At 40.8% G+C, this 19,900-nt stretch overlaps 1 protein-coding gene across 2 annotated transcripts; it reads left to right on the forward strand.

The window, feature by feature from the left end:
- Window positions 1-528: 528 nt before the first annotated feature.
- On the forward strand, window positions 529-18,594 carry zc3h14 (zinc finger CCCH-type containing 14). 2 transcript variants are annotated; one of them, XM_036582484.1, is made up of 17 exons: window positions 529-700; window positions 4,075-4,117; window positions 4,841-4,955; window positions 5,822-5,862; window positions 6,875-7,034; window positions 8,182-8,506; window positions 8,608-8,771; window positions 9,046-9,146; window positions 10,778-10,915; window positions 12,512-12,589; window positions 13,843-14,002; window positions 14,374-14,576; window positions 14,851-14,998; window positions 15,681-15,817; window positions 16,503-16,579; window positions 16,740-16,846; window positions 18,362-18,594. In XM_036582484.1, exons 1-17 carry the CDS (start codon window positions 665-667, stop codon window positions 18,363-18,365), a joined length of 2,037 nt encoding a protein of 678 aa, XP_036438377.1. In that variant the 5' UTR covers window positions 529-664; the 3' UTR covers window positions 18,366-18,594. The 2 variants fall into 2 exon arrangements, with proteins under 2 accessions (XP_036438377.1, XP_036438378.1); XM_036582485.1 differs by having other exon boundaries at window positions 8,182-8,497.
- Window positions 18,595-19,900: the final 1,306 nt, after the last annotated feature.

Raw genomic sequence — 19,900 nt, forward strand, 5'->3', positions numbered from 1 at the left:
GACTGTCCGAGACCTCCGAATGACCTTTAAGGTTCTCTAAGCACAGATATAATACACTTCAAACCAATCAATCAGATATAATCAGATATGCATATTACTGAAATATCACAGTAATTAACCTTAAATCAGAAGTGACTGGAAGTTAATTCATAAAACATAAATGATTCATATACCATACTCAAATGATCATTTTCAATCAGCTATCACAGAATAATTAATGATTACTTGATATGATTTCATAACAGTAAACATTAGCAATTAATCAAATTATTACTGAACCAATTAATCAATTTAAACCTTATCAAACATATATATGTACATATATATATATATATATATATATATATATATATATATATATATATATACACATTTACCTTAAACTCACCAGGATGAAAAAGCGTTAAGACACGCTTATTTTAAATTATGTATGAAATTTTTACTTCAAAAAAACTTTTAACGCTTAAAAATATATATTCGGGCGAGTTTCCCTCACAGACGCGTTTCGCTGGTTCTCGCACATGCGCAGTGTGGTGCAGTGGTTCGCGTTCATGGCCTAATAACCCAGAATCCGCTAAAGCGCAGAGTTTTTACGTTTATGAGGCCAAAAGGAGACTAAAGACAGCAGATTCACACTGGTTTAACATCACTGGGGCTGCGAAGGATGGAAATCGGGACGGAGATAAGCAAGAAAATACGGGTAACGTCTTTAAACGAGGCGGCACGGCCGCTCTGAGCTGAGCTGAGCTGAGCTAGGCTAGGCTAGGCTAGGCAAGGCTAGGCTAGGCTAACTGTGCAGCTCTCTGTTTACAGTTCAGAGGCGATTTATCACTTTCAGGGTTCCGCGTTTAATCTGAGCTGCACGCCCGAAAACAGGGTTCTCGGAGGGATCTGTAGTGCAGGCAACGGCTCTGTTTAGAACCACGAGTTCCATGTAGAACCATTTGCATGCTAAAATGGTTAAATGGTTCTTTGTATGGTGAAATGGTTCTTCAGTTTGGTGGAGTGTGCGCTGTGTTTGGTTCTGTATAGAACCTTTTTGAAGGTGGTTCTATGTAGCACCAAAAAGGTTCTGCTATTATAAGCTTGTAACTCCTTTTTGGTGCAAAGTAGGACCATATACAGTACATTTTCCGTCAATCTAAAGAGCCATTTACTTATGTGTAGAACCCTGAGTTCTAGATAGGACCATTTGCATGCTTAAATGGTTAAATGGCTCTTTGCATGGTGAATTGGTTCTTCAGTTTGATGGAGAATACGTTGTGTTTGGTTCTGTTGTTCTTTTGGTGGAGAATGTGTTGCATGTGGTTCTGTATAGAACCTTTTTGAAAGTGGTTCTGTATGGCACTAAAAAGGGTTCCGCAACTGTAAGCTTGTAATCCCCTTTTGTTGCTAAATAGAACCATATACAATACATACCTCATCAATCTGAAGAACCGTTCACACGTGTTTAGAACCATGAGTTCTGTAAAGAACCATTTGCATGCTTAAACGGTTCTCTGCTTGGTGAAACGTTCTACAGATTGATGAAGGATGTGTTGCTTATGTTTCTGTGTAGAACCTTTTTGAAAGTGGTTCTTTATAGCACCAAAAAGGGTTCTGCTATTATAAGCTTGTAATCCTTTTTGGTGCTATATAGAACCATACACAACACATTCTTCATTCTAAAGAACCATTTCACAATGCAAAGAACCATTTAGAACCATGAGTTCTATACAGAACCGTTTGCATGCTTAAATGGTTAAATGGTTCTTTGCATGGTGAATTGGCTCTTCAGCTTGATTGAGAATGCGTTGTGTTTGGTTCTGTAGGTTATAGAACCCTTTTGAAAGTGGTTCTATATGGCACCAAAAAGGGTTCTGCTATTATAAGCTTGTAACCCCCTTTTGGTGTTATATAAAACCATATACAATAAATTTTCCATCAACCTAAAGAACCACTTAAGCATGTTTAGAACCATGAGTTCTTTGTAAAAACATTTGCATGCTTAAATGGTTCTCTGCTTGGCGAAATGTTCTTCAGACTCATGGAGAATGTGTTGCATGTGGTTCTGTACAGAACCTTTTTGAAAACAGCTCTAACAAGATGTTACACTGTCAAACTTGTGTGGTGATAGCAGAACCCTTTTTGGTGCTATATATAGAAGCATTTTAAAAAAGGTTCTATATAGAGCCGCATGCAGCACGTTCTTCATCAACCTGAAGAACCATTTAACCAGGCAAAGAACTGTTTAAGCCTGCAGACGGCTCTGTACAGAACTGATTCTGAATAAAACCATTGTCTGTACTCAAGAACCGTCGGAGAACCCTCCGTTCTTAAGAGTCTGACGCGTGAACCTCTGCTCGTCAGTGAATGTCTGTCTTACAGCGGTGACGTAGAACCTGTTTTTCATTAATTCGTATTTGTTCTCCGTATTGACGCCGTACCGGCTCTGTCGTCTCTGCAGTGCAGCTGGGCGATATAACGATGTTTATCATCATCGTGATGAATCAGTTCACAGAGTTACAGTCAGATTTTCTGAGCTGTATTCTAGATATCATCAGTACCTAAAACACACGTAGCTAGTGCGTGTTTGATTACAGAGAGCATCGTTAGTCCTGCTGCAGTAGATTTAGTGCAGCACAGTGTTTAAAATGTTCCATACAATAATTGAATTTGTGGGTTTTGATAGTATTTTTTAAAGGTGGCCTTAATGTCTCGTAACATATTCACCAAATTTGGGTCCTCCAGGAACGTTTTGATAGGATGGCGACCCAATCAGATTTATAAACGTCGTCTGCTCCTTTATTTCAGAAGCTTCAGATATCAAGTTAAAGGAATTTTCCAGAGCAGTTTAATAATTATTTCATACAAAATTCAGAGGTTCATCCATATTCAGCTAAATTCTCCTAGATTTCTCATTTGTAGAGGTCAGTTTTTCATAAGGGGCACTAAAATATGGAATATGTTTTCCCATTTGGCAAAAAATTGTCGTTCTTTGAAATGTTACAAAAGATGTTTAAAAACCATTTAATATCTGTACTGTAGTTGTTTTGTCCTTTGTATTGTTGTTTACATCTCTCTGTTTCACTTATTGTGATTAGCACTGCTGTCGGAACAAAACCTCGTACCTCCGAAATGGTAACTTTACAGGAGAAGGAAAAAACACACTCTACTTTTAATGTAAGTCAATGGAACCAGACTTTTTTCCAAGTCATTTTAGGCTGTTTCTTTTGGTCCATTCATCATGAAATTCACACACAATGTAAAGAGCAACGGGTATTTTCAAATTATGTCAAAAACTGAAAAACGACAAAAATGGAGATACAAGATTTTCTTCGGAGAGCAGCGAAATATATTATTATTATTATTATTATTATTACTCAGGAGTTAATATGGGTGTATAAATCTGCATCATTTACCAAACATATCACTGCTGTCGGAACAAAACCTCGTATCTCCATGTTTGTCGTTTTTCAGTTTGACATAATCTGAAAATACCTGTTGCTCTTTACATTGTGTGTGAATTTCATGATGAATGGACCAGAAGAAACGGCCCAAAATGACTTGGCAAAAAGTCTGGTTCCATTGACTTACATTAAAAGTAGAGTGTGTTTTTTCCTTCTCCTGAAAAGTTACCATTTTGGAGTCATTGTTGTTTTGTATACTATTCTGTATTTTCCATAATGTTGTGAAATGTTACTATTATTTAGGTGGAGGTTTTATATAAGCCAATTAGGGGTTTTGTGCCCCTCCTTGCACTGTATATTATATTATCTCTGTTTATCTGTGTGTATTTTAAGTCGTGCAAAAAAAAAACCCTACAAAACTACGTATCGTGTAGCGTAAAAAACCTCCTAAATTATCGTGATATTATATTTTGCCATATCGCCCACCTCTGCTCTGTAGGCGTGTTCGCAGGTTTACAGGTGCATTGCGGAGGTTAGATATGAAGCAGGTGATGAACTGAAGGAGCCCAAAGTTGGACACATTTGTCTTTCTTGTTTTTAACTATTCTTCTGTTTCTATGGTCAGTTGTGTGGTCAGTTCTGTGGTCAGTCAGTGCCATTCACCACTCCTTCTGTTCTGTTTCAGGCTGCTATTAAAGGGAAGCTGCAGGAGCTGGGAGCGTATATAGGTGAGTTCATTAAGAATACGCCTATAGAAATCACACTGTACAGCTACACTCTCAGAAATGAAGGTAGTAGACTGTCACTGGGTCAGTTCCGACTCCACACACCCCGTCTCGTCTCCAGGACTTTTATTTTACTGTTCTGTTTAAAACATTCGGTTATGAAAAGGTACAAATACGAACTTTTCACCTGGAAAAACTTATTTAAGGTTCACAATCAGACCTTAAAACCACTGTTGGAGCTTTGAAGGAGGCTTTGTTTCTAACAGTGTGTAGTACAATAAATAAATAAATAAATAAAAGTAATAATAATTCCTGCTACATTTTCTCCATGCAGTCAACATGCTTCTATAAGCACTCTTAAAGGGAATTTCCAGCGTAATTAAATGGTAAAGACGTTAGCGAAGTCTTTCTAAGTCCAGCAGCACACATACAATACAGGACAATACACTTAAATAAAATGAAGAGGCTGCTGACGGTACTGTGGTGCCATCATCAGACCCTGAGTGTGATAAAACCCCTCTGAAGAGTGAGCGACTGCTGTGTTTCTGTCATCACAGTGACGTTATTTCACGCTTTGGTGGCAGCAGGTTGTACAGAGTGTGGAATATCCTCTGCAGTTTTGACCGGCAGCTGAAAATGTGTGAGAAGCCTCACGGTGATGATGATCTTCATGGTTCGGGTTGATCACTCTGCTGAAGTATTGCGTTTAAATGTATTTCCTGCCAGATGAGGAGCTTCCGGACTACATCATGGTGATGGTGGCCAATAAGAAGAACGCTCAGCAGATGGCCGACGACCTGTCGCTGTTTCTAGGCAACAACACCATCAAGTTCACAGTGTGGTACGACAGCGGCTCTGAATAAGAGCATAACGAATCTAATACAGCGTCATTAAAGCATAAAACTGAGCAGGAGTGAATGTAAAACGTCTCTTACTGTCTTATCCACACCAATCAGGCATAACATTATGACCACCTCCTTGTTTCTACGCTCATTGTCTATTTTATCAGCTCCACTTACTATATAGGTGCACTTTGTAGTTCTACAGTTACAGACTGTAATGATATGCCTGATCGGTGTCGGTTGGTGTGTATATATATATATATATATATATATATATATATTCTCGTTCTCATCCTTCCTCCTCTTCTTCTTCTTTTTCTCTTCCTTCTTTTTTCCTTCTTCTCTTCCTGCCTCCTCTTTATCTTTTCTTCTTTCTCCATCTTCCCATTCTTCTCCCTTCTTCTCCTCACTGTTCTCCTATTTTCTGTTCTTCTCAATATTTTTCTTCTCCTCGTCTCCTTTTCGTCTTCTTCCCCTTCTCCTCCTCCACCTCCTCCTCCTTCTTCTAAACTAAAGCCACCACACATGACACACTTCTTCCCCTCCTCCTCCTCCTCTTCCTCTTTCTAGCTCTTTTTCTCCTTATTATTTGTTTTGTCTCCTTTTACTTCTTCTCCTCTTTTTCTGCTCTTTCTTTTTCTTAATTGTTCTTGCTCTTTCCTTTTCCTACTTCCTCTTCTTTTTCTCTTTCTTTTCTTCCTCCTTCTTCTCCTCTTCCTCCTGCCTCCTCTCCGTCTTTTCTGCCCAAGGACTTTTATTTTGTAATATGTTTTGTATTAATCTGAGTCAGACCCGTCTGTGTAGTGTGTTCTCTGCTAGTTCTCCTGTTCTGCAGTGTGTTGAGCTCTGAGTGTTTGTGTTGCAGGTTACACGGCGTTCTGGAGAAGCTGAGATCAGCTGCGGTCGGTATGTTTCAAACCCAAACAGGGGATGTTTAGAGTCGCTCTGACCTCGCAGTGTTGTGGAAACTCTGAATTCCTCAGATAAATCCGGCTGTCGAGGCCACATCCTTCAGCATTCAGCAGATAACGATTCATTCAAGTGAATCTCCGACCCCACTTTGATTCAGACCGAGTGCAGTTCTTTAAGAAATGACTCGTCATTCGTTCTGTCTCATTTTTTATTTACCTATGTCACACCCCCCCCATACTTTATAGAGTATTACCACAATCAATTCATAAATCAGTGCAGATATGCACCAATTTTGCAGTCCACACCTGTACTGCGTTTAAAGGGGGAAAATTCCTGCATAATTCAGTGTGTGAGGTGTAAACAGAGTGATTCAGAGTGGTTTGGTGTGAAATGGTGTCTTTACAGTGGTGGTGATAGGAACCAGGGGTCGCCATGACTACAACACAGATATAGACATTTTATTTACTATCCAGAACCACCAGTGAACCTACACGAGTCTTCTGAGTGTATATGGAATGTTGATGATGGAAAATAGTGGAAAATCTGAAATAATTAGTTTTCTTTGGGGACTATTTTGCCTCACAGCGCCCTGCATGTATCCCTCCACCATGAATGGAGTTTAAGTTCTCTAAACGATCATAAAACAGTGTCTCAGTCATCAGGCAGTGAATTCATAACCATTTCATGTAGGAACTTTCTGTGAGGGAGCTTTTAGAGGTGGACGTCTGGTTCCTATCACCACCACTGTGAACAGTTCTGACTCGGTAAGTTTATCTAGAACAGAGCGTTTCACACCAGACCACTCTGAACGATTTGAAAATTGATGATGCAGTTCTGCTTTAAACAAATGGAGTCTTGTGGTCTTATAGACTGTAATGAAGAGGTCAGGCATGTACAGTAAACACTGATTTTATCATCATTAATAATGATAACGATGATAATAATAATAATAATAATAATAATAATAATGTGGTTCATGTTCTCTTTTCCCTCCTCTGTGGTTTAGAGCCCTCCTCTCTCCGCCCTCAGCTCTTCCACTCCGACACCAGCGCATCCTCTCGGGACGAGCTCAGAAGGGAGGAGTCTCGGGCTCTCGCCGTGTCCAGCTCGCGCTCCGATAGGCTGGAGGGACGGGTCTCTAGCTCCGCCCACGAGCACCATGGCAGGTCAGTTGTCACAGCAGCTCTACGCTTATAGAGAACAGAGACAGATGGACGTTCTGGTCCTGGACACAGCTGGAAAGGCGGCCACACTGTTTCTTCTCCTCCTCTTCCTTTTCATTCTCTTCCTGCTTGTTCTCCTCCTCCACCTCCCTGTTTTCATTCTCATCCATCTTCTTTTCCTCCGTCTCCTCCTCTTTCTAGCTCTTTTTCTCCTTATTATTTGTTTTGCCTCATCTGTATTATTTGTTTACTTGTTCTCCTCTTGTTTCTTCAGCTTTTCCTTCTTCTCCCTCTTCTCCTTTCTTCTCCTTACCGTTCTCCTTCTTTCTGTCCTTCTCAGTATTTTTCTTCTCTTCTTTTTCCTTCTTCTTTATTTTTTTCTGCTCTTTCTTTTTCTTAATTGTTCTCGCTCTTTCCTTTTCCTCCTTCCTCATCTTTTCTTTCTCTTCTCACTCATTTTTCATTAGTCTTCCTCTTCTTTTCCTCTTTCTTCTTCCTTCTTCTCCCTCCTCCTGCCTTCTCTATCTTTTCTTCTTCCTTTTCTTCTTTTCCTTCTCTTTACCCTTCTCCTTTCTTCTGTTCTTCTCAATATTTTTTTCTTCTCATCTTTGTTTTTATTCGTCTTAATTGTTCTCCTTCTGTCGCTCTTTTCCTTTTCCTTCTTACTCATTCTGTTCCTTCCTTCTTCCTTCTTCTCCTCCTGCCTCCTCTTCATCTTTTCTTCTTCCTTCCCTTCTTCTTCTCCTCCAACTTCTTCCTGTTCTCCTTCTTCCACACTTTTCCTTTTCCTCCTTCCTCTTATTTTCCTTTTCTTCTCACTCATTCTTACCCCCCTCCTCTTCTTATCCTTCTTCCTTCTTCTTCCCTTCTTCTCCTTCTGCCTCCTTTTGATCTTTTGTTCTTCCTTCTTGTCCTCCTCATCCTCCTTCTTTTTCTGGTTCTTCTGAACTAAAGCCACACAGAGCACTCACTCACTCCAAACGTGTTGTGTAAGATTGTGGATTTTATGGTCTAACAGACGTAAATGTCCTGTTCTGGTTTATAGTTTCATATTTTAAAGATCAGAAAAGATTGACTTTTGGCTTAGATCTCTCTTTTTCTCTCTTTCTCTTTCTCTTTCTCTCTCTCTCTCTCTCTCTCTCTCTCACAGGCGTGGTTCCTCTGATAAGTCCTCCTCCAGATTAACCTCTGCAGTGAAGCCTCTGGTCGAGCCCGTCTCCGCCGAGGCCGTCATCGACATCAAACCCGACCTGGACGACGACCTCATCGCCGAGGACCCCTTGACCTCTGGCCCGCTGCGCTCTTTAACGGCCCGCTCCACGTCTGACAGGTCGCGGCAGCCCGGCGGCTCGTCTAATCGCGGCTCAGAACGGAGCACAGACAGCTACAGGTCATCAGAGGTCACAAGAGGTCAGGAAAGGTCGAGCTCATCGTATGGGCGGAGCTACAGAGAGGGAAGCAGCAAGGTGAGAAATGTAGGTATTGTGATATAAACTGAGTCTGTTCTACAGTTTCTCATTAGGCTGAATGAATAACCGACTCTAAATGTAGGTATTGTGATATAAATTGGGTGCAGGAGGAGTTGTCGCGGAAACGGAAGGCTCCTGTCGCCAGCTCGGTGGTCCGGGTTCACCGGGGGCACGAGCGGGATCAGGAGAGCGACGAGCAGGAGGATGATGATGAAGAGGAGGATTACGGCCTGCCCAGCCGAGTTTCACTGCCATCCAAACCAGAGCGCAAGTGCGTTGTTTCTCCAGTGTTGACTGTTTTGTGAAACTGTCCTGTATTTAAAGAGCAGGTTTAATCAGTGCCGGGGTTCTTTATGAATAAAGTGTCTTCAGAGAGATCATTTGTGATCAGTTAGTCCATGTAGATGTTTGAATTCCTGTTTGTATTATGATGTGAAACCTGAGAACAATGTCAGTGTTTCTAATTTAATAAGTGAAGTGAAGCTAATAAATCCAGAATGTGTGTATTTGAAAGTCTGTTTGTTCTGTGTTGTCGCCCCCCGCAGGCCGACTCTACCTCCAGCCAAGCAGGCCAACAAGAACCTGATCCTGAAGGCCATCTCAGAGGCTCAGGAGTCCATCAACAAGACCACCCCCGTGTACACAAGTCAGTCTCACGCGCACCATAAACATACAGTGGCCCCAAAAGCATTCACACATTCTCAACTCTAGAATCTGCATGACGACTTCAGTACAGACTGAATTTCAGACATTCTGTTCCAGAATATCAGTTCCTACCTTCATAATCTCTTCATTAACTCCAGATAAGAAAACAGCATCACACAAACATCCTAACTAGACTGAACCTCCTAAATCCTGTCCTAACTTTAGGATGAACCCCAACAGGGTCCTCACTTCTGTTTAAGGTCCGTTTCTATGGTTTTTAGGCAGCTGAGTCAGCAGCATAGTTCACTACCAGCATAATGAGCTCCATTTATCTCTACTGTAAAACGCTGCTTTCACTGTGAGATGATTTTCTTTTCTAACTCTGCGTTTTAAAGATCTCAGACGCTGCAGACTCGATCTCCACCGCCCCTCTGATCACCTTCGTGTGTTAATGTTGATGATGAAATATTACAGTGATGGTGGTGAATAATGAGGAGACGGAGCTGAACGTGTGTCTGTTTATTAGGAGGAGTAACGTTAGCGCGCTCGGCTAAAGCGTTTGGGAAATGGAGACTGAAACTGGGGAGCGGCGACGCTCTGATAAACAGCAGGGGGCGCTCTCACAGTATTCACTACTTACAGTTTATCACTCTTTAGTTCTGTTTGACCTGTTTTACATCAGTAACAGCAGCTTAACTCATTTTTATATTATTCTGATGACATGTTTACGTTTCAGCTGTGTGTGTTTATGGTCTATTGCTAGGAAACAGACATGACAGCTGATTATTGACTCTGATCGATTAAGTTTAGGATAAGATGCTGTAAGATACCATAAAAGTCCTAAATTAAGATCAGATTTTCTTCTGTAATGTGAATTTGTGAAAAATCTGATCTTGACCTGTCAGATCTGAACTTTAACCAAAAAGAGAGGAAGTTTTTGTGATACGGCTCCGGCTCAGCAACGACATTGTGAGTAAAACTCCAGCCGTTCTCCACCGGTTAGTCTTTGAAGAGCTTAACATCAAAGAACATTAAATACTGAAGATTAAAGTGTCCAAATACTTCTGGGGCCAAAGGTACACACACCATGCATGTACACCATTAAATGTTTCTGATGCTGGTGAGTTCATTATAGCCAATTATAATAACATTCAGTAAAGTATTCCTTCAATTTTTGGGCAAAAACAGTATTATATATTTTTTAATTTTAATCAGAATTTCACTAAGTTTACAGACTGTAAACAAAAAGTAATAAAGAGCCAGTGTGGAGGGAGCTAAAGAGACGAATATGTGAATCTTACTGTAAAGATATGAACATTTAAAAAAATATATATAAATTAAAAATAAATAAATAATAATAATAATAAAACAATAAAAGTACATGTTTAAAGTTATGCAGGTTTTAATATACTGTACCAAAATATTCAAACTGAACTATGGTGAAATATTATAATGCACTCAGTTGTAATTGAATGGTTGTGAGGTCACAGATTTAACTGCGGATAAACCCTCCATTTCCCATCATCATCATCATCATCGTCTCTGTATCACTGACCCTGAGCTGGATTATAAACTGCTGTGTTTTTCTGTGTGTGTGTTCGTTTGCATGATGTTCCCGCGGCAACGGCACAGTTCCCCAGCGACAGACGGTTCCCGTGGCACCGCGGACTCGTTTGGCGAGCGATGAGATGAACAGAGCCGCGATCCGATTGGTCCAGGAGCACCTGCACGCCCTCCTTCCTCAAGAGACGCAGGACAGCAGACACAGCGGTCAGTCTCCGCCTCTTTAACGCGATAGTTTGACAAATAAATGGCATAAAATTTACCCCAGACTCCAAAATGAACACCGTTTCGGTATATATCATGGCTGGGGTGTGTATGTGCATGTTTGGCTATCCTTGTGAGGACTGCAGGTCCTCGCAATGATGGGACGACATGACATTTTGTTGTTTTTCATCACAAATTACATTTTTTTGGAAAAACTAAAAAGCTGAAAAATTTGTGAAACTGAGGTCGAGGTCCGGGTCAGGTGTAGGTGTGGTATAATTTGGCTGCAATAATACAAAAAAGAATGGAAATCAATGGACGTCCTCACTAGGAATGTAAGACGAGATTTTGGGTGTGTTTGTATAATTTTATTTATATACTTTTCTTTTTTTTTTTACTTTTAGATGCTTAAGTAAACCTATTTTTGTAGGTTAACTGGCTTATTATTCTGGGATGTGCCTTCACTTTTTAATAAGAACGATTTAAAACAACCGAAGTTGTGCAAAATATTAAAAAGGAAACTCAACCAGTGTATATAGATGAACCTCTGAGTGCACGGCCAAAAAACAGCACTGAATGTTGTAGTGAGCCACTTTGAATTAGAGGCTAATATTGGCTTTCACCACCATACAGTGCGTCTGAATCAGTTTTAGACTGTTGAAATTATAATAATATTCAGTAAAGTTTTCCATCAGTTTTGGTCAAAAAGTGAATATTAAAGATAGATATGAACAAATAGATATGAACAAAAGAAATAATAATAAAATTAAAAATACATTTTATTTGGCAGCTTTTTGTTTGCATTTTCTGTTCCGCCTTAAATGAAGCCGCAATCACATACTGGCACCTGCACAGGCACTTGAATGTATCTGTTGCGCCATTTAAGGTGGAACGGGAAATTTAGCTTTACCGAATTTCTTAAGTCTTTTGTCTGATACATGCGTCCTGGACGCTTGACCGTCCGGCGCTGCTGAAGTTTGGAAAATATAACAGTCCATCTGTTAAGTGGATCACACGCTAGGCTTCATCAGTAAAGAAAATGGTTCTATATAGAACCATGAACACTCGAACAACCCTTTGAATGATTAGACTTCTGTGCATCATGAAATTGTTCTTTAAATTGATGGAGGATGTGCTGTATATGGTTCTATATAGAACCTTTTTGAAAATGGTTCTGTATAGCACACAAAAGAGTTCCTCTATTGTTACGGTGTCAAGCTTGTAATAATAGAAGAACCCTTTCATGATGCAAAGAACCTTTTAATCACGCAGAGGGTTCTTTCAGTGTTCATACTTCTATCTAGAACCATTTTCTTCAGTAAAGAACCCTTGAAGAACCATCTTTTTTAAGAGTGTACTTCACATGAAACAGACTACACAGCATGTAGTCTCATAACTCACACCTGAGGACTAATCTCGACCAGAGTGGACTGATATAGCGCCCCCTGCTGTTCAGGACACTCAAGATAATCCACCAAAATGCTCGCTTTAAATGAGCAGGTCTGAACTGCTGCTTGTCTGTCTGACTGTCTCCCTCTCTTCGTTATTCATCCGTCTCTTTCTCTGTCCTTTGTTTGTTTCCCTCTCTTCCTCCTGCAGCTCAGTCGCGCTCTCTGGCGTCCCGGCTGCAACTGGAGCTTCCAGAGGAGGAGACCAGGGAGCAGACCAACGATTTTGGTGAGGGACCAAAACAGGGTTCACAGGGTTCTTTAGTAAAAGAAATGGTTCTGTATAGAGAACCCTGTGCATGATTAAAGGATTCCTTGCATGGTGAAAGCGTTCTTCAGATTGACGGAGAACGTGTAGTAGATAGAACCTTTTTGAAAAGGGTTCTATAAAGTACCAAAAAGCTTCTATTGTTACGATGTCAAAATTGTAGCAGTAGCAGAACCTTTTAATAATGCAAAGGTTTTCTGAGTGTCCATGGTTCTATATAGAACCATTTTCTTTTCTGAAGAACCCTTGAAGAGCCCTCTTTTTTAAGTGTGTAGATTTCTCGCGCAGCCAGATAACTTTAGTCGCAGGAAACGCGGAGTAAAATAATTCATGTTTTTATGATACTGAACTTGAGTGTTACATTAAACATCCAACAAAGCTGGGATGAACAATATAAGATGGAAATATGATAAAACACTATTTAAAAACCGCTGATCGGATCTGAGGACTGTGTGGGCGTGGCTAATGAGCAGCTTGATTGACAGCTGTCAGTCCAACACTCCTAGCTCTGCCCCGCTCCTCATACAGAGCTTACGTCATTATCCAGCTTTTATGTGATACTGACTGGACAAAAGGAGTCGAACAGATGTGCAGACGGACGGACGGACGAACCAAAGCGCGAATGAAGGAACAGACAGACGAACAATTTTTATGCATAAACGAGTGAACGGACGACAGGCAGCTACAGACAGGTGATCTAGCTTGCTAGCTTTTGGTTAGGCTGACTCTGAAACTGCTTTGTGTGGGCGGGGCCAGAGACGCAGCCCTGTGATTGGTCAGAGGGATGCTTAAGATTAGGACCGTCCAGTTTACACTGAGAGGAGAGAAATATGGTGTACTATATATGTAACATTATTTAGAGGGTAAACTTGGTACATGTTTACTGTTTGCTTGCAAGAACAAGATGAACCTACTTAGAAAGACACAGATTTGGGTCGTGAGTCTTTAAGCTCAAACTCAGTACTGTCCAGTCGGTGTAGAGCAAAGGGCCGTTCTTATTGGATAATCCTCATTTTGGCCTTAAAGGAGTATTTCCGCATTTTTCAGCCTAATCTCTGTCTGTAGCTGTGAGTACTTCACCACACCACTGAAACCCCAAGTTTCGACTGAAGATCTTTAAGAAGCGCCGTCCTGATGTAAACGTTCAGGTCTTGCTGGGTTTTAAGTGTGTTAAACTCCAGCTTGCTGTTCTGATGTCTGTCTGTTTTTTTTAGAGCTGCAGTTGTTCGAGGCGGCGCGGCTGAAGGCTCTGGACACTCGCTCCTTTATCATGAGGAAACCGGAGTTCGAGCAGCCTCAGCCAATCAGAAGCAGGCTGGACACTGTCATTCCGGAGGAAGCCCCGCCCTCTGCTCCACGCATGGTCCAGACCAGGTGGGCCTTGTGTGCATCATTAAAAAAATGAGCGTCACAGTCTGTTTGAATCTCTGTTTGAATCTCTGTTTGAATCTCTGTTTGAATCTCTGTTTGAATCTCTGTTTGAATCATGTCAATTCTCTCACTCAGTCACTGCTTTGAATCAGTACTTACTAAGAATGATTCAGTATCTGCCACAGTTCATTCTGTCTTTAAATGTTAGTTCCTCCCTCTCGTAACTACAGAACCCGCACTTATGTTTTTGAGGAGATACTGAATAATTCATAGTAGATGCTGAATAGTTCATAGTAGATACCAAATTATTTATAGTGGATACTGAATTTCATCTCCTCTCTCTCTCTCTCTCTCTCTCTCTCTCTCTCTCTCAGAGAGAAAGCTGAAGCAGTAGGGGGATCCAGTCCGAAGTTCATCGTAACGTTAGATGGAGTTCCGAGTCCACTGGCCAATCTGACAGAGCAGGAGATGGACGCTGATGACTCTGCCCTCAATAACACGACCTCTGACCTTTCAGCGATGCGCAGACCCAAACAAGCAGTGCAGCTCAGCCTGAACACTGACCTCCCGTCTGATGGTGAGAAAACAAAAACTACGGCTGAATAAGTTCATATGTTCATATGATCCACACAGTCATTCTGACAGACTGTAATATACTACAGGAAGCGTAGGGGGCGATATGGCTTCTACTGTTTCATTTAAAAAGCTCTATAATGTTCATATGATCCACACAGTCACTCTGACAGACTGTAATACACTACAGGAAGTGTAGGGGGCGATATGGCTTTTACTGTTTCGTTTAAAAAGCTCAGTTCAGCTTTTGTTATTACCTTCTCTCTTCTTCTGTACAGATGGAGGGATGGAGGGAATGGATGAGATGGAGATGGAGGTCGAACCTGTTCAGGCAAAACGACAGAAGGTTATGGAGCGCTGCAGGTTTTGGCCCGCATGCAAGAGTGGAGACGACTGCGTATACCATCACCCCACGACACAGTGCAAGTAATAACATACGCCTACTTAACATATGGTCAGATGTAAAGGGCAACCCCAGTGATTTTTCAACATTTCTGCATAATTAAATGATAAAGATGTAAACAGAGCGGTTCAGAGCGGTTTGGTGTGAAACGCTCCGTTCTAGATAAACTTACCGAGTCAGAACTGTTCACAGTGGTGGTGATAGGAACCAGACGTCCACCTCTAAAAGCTCCCTCACAGAAAGTTCCTACATGAAATGGTTATGAATTCACTGCCTGATGACTGAGACACTGTTTTATGATAGTTTAGAGAACTTAAACTCCATTCGTGGTGGAGGGATACATGCAGAGCGCTGTGAGGCAAAATAGTCCCCAAAGAAAACTTATTATTTCAGATTTTCCACTATTTTCCATCATCAGCATTCCATATAAACTCAGAAGACTCGTGTAGGTTCACTGGTGGTTCTGGATAGTAAATAAAATGTCTATATTTGTGTTGTAGTCATGGCGACCCCTGGTTCCTATCACCACCACTGTAAAGAGATCTGTTTTCTATAATGAACCATTTGTTCACATCTCAGCCACTGAAAAATCGTGGGCTTTGCCTTCCACTGATACAGTTACAGGTTAAGTTTATGAGTGAAGGTGTTCCTCTGTAAGGTGTGTGTGTAATTGTGTGTGTAATCAGTGGCTGATGTGTGTTTCAGGACTTTTCCCAGCTGTGTGTTTGGAGAGAAGTGCCTGTTCATCCATCCAAACTGCAAATACGACGCCAAGTGCTCCAAACCAGACTGTCCGTACACACACGTCAGCCGCAGAGCGCTCGTCCAGCCAGCCAGACCAGGTCTGTGTGTGCAGTGAGCTTATATGATAATGTAAATTCAGACAGTTAGTGACCATCTGCAGAATAGATTTTATATTTCCAATAATTATGATCCAGATTCAACAACTTTCTACACTCACTGTCTGCTTTATCAGCTCCACTGACCATATAGCTTCACTCTGTAGTTCTACAGTTACACACTGTAGTCCATCTGGTTCTCTGCATACTCATAATGGTCAGGACCCCCACTATTAGACACTCCTACCTTGTCAGTCCACCTTGTAGATGTAAAGTCAAAGACGATAGCTCATCTGCTGCTGCACAGTTTGTGTTGGTCATCCTCTAGTCCTTCATCAGTGGTCACAGGACGCTGCCCACAGGACGCTGTTGGCTGGTTCTCAGTCCAGCAGTGACACTGAGGTGTTTAAAAACTCCAGCAGCACTGCTGTGTCTGATCCACTCAGACCAGAGCAACACACACTAACACACCACCACCACATCCACTGTGGGGGTCCTGACCGTTGAAGAACAGGGTAACAAAGTATGCAGAGAAACAGTTGGACAACAGTCTGTAACTGCGGAACTACAGAGTGAAGCTATATGGTCAGTGGAGCTGATAAAATGGAAAGTGAGGGGTTCTTTACTGTATGTTAATGTAACAAGATAACAGTTTCATTCTAAATATTTTCTCTCGTTCTGCCTGCAGTACCGCCTCAGTCCAGTAGTGTGTGCCGTTTCTTTCCTGACTGTAAGAAGATGGACTGCACCTTCTACCACCCGAAAGTAAGTGTTATACCGCTCAGTCGGTCTGAGTGAGCCTTTCTGTAGTTTATACAGTCTTTAATAAGGCTGTTATAGGCATGTAGAGTGTATAAATATGGGAATTGTGGGCCGATGCCAACGCCGGCGCTTATTTCTCTGTTGTTTTGTTTCCTTTTTTTAGCCGTGTAGGTTTGCAGGGCACTGTAAACGTGCAGGATGCACCTTCTACCATCCAGCAACTTCTGTACCACCCAGACACGCGCTGAAGTGGACTAAAACACAAACAGGGTAACTCACAATCTCATCTGAGTGATATGGAGCTGTGAAATCTGGCCCACTAGCATCATTACACTGCAACAGGTCCTTACAGGGCAATTCCACCAATTTTTCACATTGTCTGCATAATTCAGTGTGTGAGATGTGAACAGAGAGATTCAGAGTGGTTTGGTGTGAAATGGTTCAGATGTCTTTACAGTGGTGGTGATAGGAACCAGGGGTCGCCATGACTACAACACAGATATAGACATTTTATTTACTATCCAGAACCACCAGTGAACCTACACGAGTCTTCTGAGTGTATATGGAATGTTGATGATGGAAAATAGTGTCTCAGTCATCAGGCAGTGAATTCATAACCATTTCATGTAGTAACTTTCTGTGAGGGAGCTTTTAGAGGTGGACGTCTGGTTCCTATCACCACCACTGTGAACAGTTCTGACTCTCAGAGAATGTCCTACCAAAATTGTGCTGATGAAGTTTTATTCAGATTTACAGTTCCGGGGCCGCATTACAGAAACGTCCTCTCTTTTAGTCACAATATTTGTTCCACTGCGCCATAATGTAGTGTAATATAATGTAGTGTAGTATAATGTAATGTTGTAATGTCAGTAATGTTGTGTACTGTAGCCCATTTACATATTTATTCATTTTTTAATTTTCCTTTTGAATATTTCAAGTATTAATTATGTGATATTTCAAGGTTCACGACAGCTGCCTTTATTATGATGTTTTGGCGTATTTTGAATAAACAATGGCTCCGTTCATATTACCAGCTTGAAGTGGCACAAATCTGATTTTTGGCCCTAATGTGACTCAGATCTGATGTTTTCAGAGCTGTGTGGACACAAATCTGATCTTTTCAAATCCGACCTGAGCCACTTTCATATGTGGTCCTAGATCAGATATGTATCTGATTCGTGGCCATGCGACCTTAATGTGACGCTCAGATCGGAATTCATGTGCTTTTTTCCACTGCACCATCATTCAGCGTTACCATGGCAACAGCGCCGGACAGAAGTTAAACCCTGTAAACAGTGGAAAAGCAGCTCATCTCACCTTTTTCTCCTTCGTCTCGCTCTAATAATGAAGCTGAGAGCTGATCAGAGTTAATTATCTTCTCAGCGAAGCTCGTTCTGCTCGTTAGTTTGTGCTGATGATGAACGTGATTCATTCACGTGACGTTACTGAGTAGGATGAGCTCATGAGGGTCATTTCAGGACGCCGGTTCGTCACATTAATGACAGATTTGAGTCGCTTATCTAAACGAGTGTGAACATCGAGTCAGAGAGATCGGATTTGAGCAACGAGGCCTGTAATGTGAACGTAGCTAATGACCATCTCAGGTTACAGCAAACTGCTGTTTAACGGTCTAATAAAATCACAGGCGCTCTCCGGCCCACAGACTTGTGGAGGTTTTTAATACGGACTTCCAGTGTTTGAGTTTGACTCCCCTGCTTTAAAGGCTGATCTGATTTAATCAGCTCTGTATTAACCTCAGATTATTTGTTCTTCCTCCTCCTGCAGGTAATCGGGAGCGCAGAGGAGCTCCATCGTTTTCCTTTTCCCGCGAGCCTGAACGTTCCTGCACCGTTTCGGCTGAGCCTCAGGACTTCCTCTTTCTTTTATCACACGGTCATCCTGGTTTTACTTTGTTTTTTGGTTGTATTTTGGATTTTTAAAGAGCTGGGACTGCCTTTTTGTAACTTCCTGAACTCTTTAGAGAACGTCGTTAGTGCATTAAATGACTGTCCCGCTGATCCCTGTGTGCTGTTATCTGTCTGTGTGTTTTCTGTCTGTTGGTCAGTGAGCTCTGTGTGAGCCCAATCAGGTATGATGGAGCAGCTGCTGTGGAGGACAGCATTGCAAAAAAAGGCAAAAATCATATTTATGGTCGTCCTATTCACTCCAAACGTTGCCGACCAGCCAACATGTCTGGTGTCTGAAGTTTTAGCTCTGGAGCTACGAGGATAACGTATCTGATACTTTCCATGAATAGAGTTCATTTTAGGCCTCAAAACTTTTTAAAAATGTACTTTTTTCTTTGGTGTTTTTTGACAAAAAAAAATCAAAGTTGGTTGTTAAACCTTCAGAAAGTGTTATTTACCAACTTCAGGCCATCAAATTAGAAAATATGAGCTGTTTTTTCTGAAACGTACAGAATTCTTTGCAACTCTGTTGCCAATTTTTAGGCAAACGTAGGCTGTAAATGGCATTTAAAAGCCTGTGTTAATTGGATTTATTACTTTCTAGCAAGATGTATTCATAAAATACTTTTAGAACTTTTCAAAGAAATGTTTTCTATATTTCTTTATATATATATATACACACACATATGTGTGTGTGTGTATATATATATATATATATATATATATATATATATATATATATATATATATATATATATAACTCGTTTCTCGTACTAGTAATTTGAATTGAGTCTCATTACCAAATTGACAATTTTCTTTTAACAAAACCCACTAAATTATATGTTTTGACTATTTTCACAAAAAAATGACTGAATAACGGGTTATTCAAGTTAATGTAGTAAAAAAACAAACCAAAAAAAAACTGGGACTGCCTTTTTGTAACTTACTGAACTTTGAGATGTGTGTGTGTGTGTATATATTTCATTCATATATATATATATATATATATATATATATATATATATATATATATATATATATATATATATATATATATATCTTTACAGGAGATGGGGAAAAAACTACTTTTAATGTAAGTCAGTGGAACCAGACTTTTTTTCCAAGTCATTCGCGACCACGAATATTTGTAAGCGACTTTACAGAAAAATAAGTGGACCAGGCAGCTGCGACTTAGGTTTGCACTGAAGCTACAAGGCTAATGTGGCTAACGAGCTAACAGGCGGCTACAACCACCAGGTTAATTAGCATAAAGCTCAGAGTTTAGCGCTCACAACAAAACACGGTGGCATTTTCTGTAAAAGTCAGAAGGGTTATGGCATCGTTTTCTGCTCTGATTTGGGTTTTTAATCTAAAATGTACAAAATAAAATTACAGAATAAAAAAATACATAAAATAG

The sequence above is a fragment of the Colossoma macropomum genome, unplaced genomic scaffold (genome assembly GCF_904425465.1).
Source record: "Colossoma macropomum unplaced genomic scaffold, Colossoma_macropomum, whole genome shotgun sequence".
NCBI classification, from domain to species: Eukaryota; Metazoa; Chordata; class Actinopteri; order Characiformes; family Serrasalmidae; genus Colossoma; species Colossoma macropomum.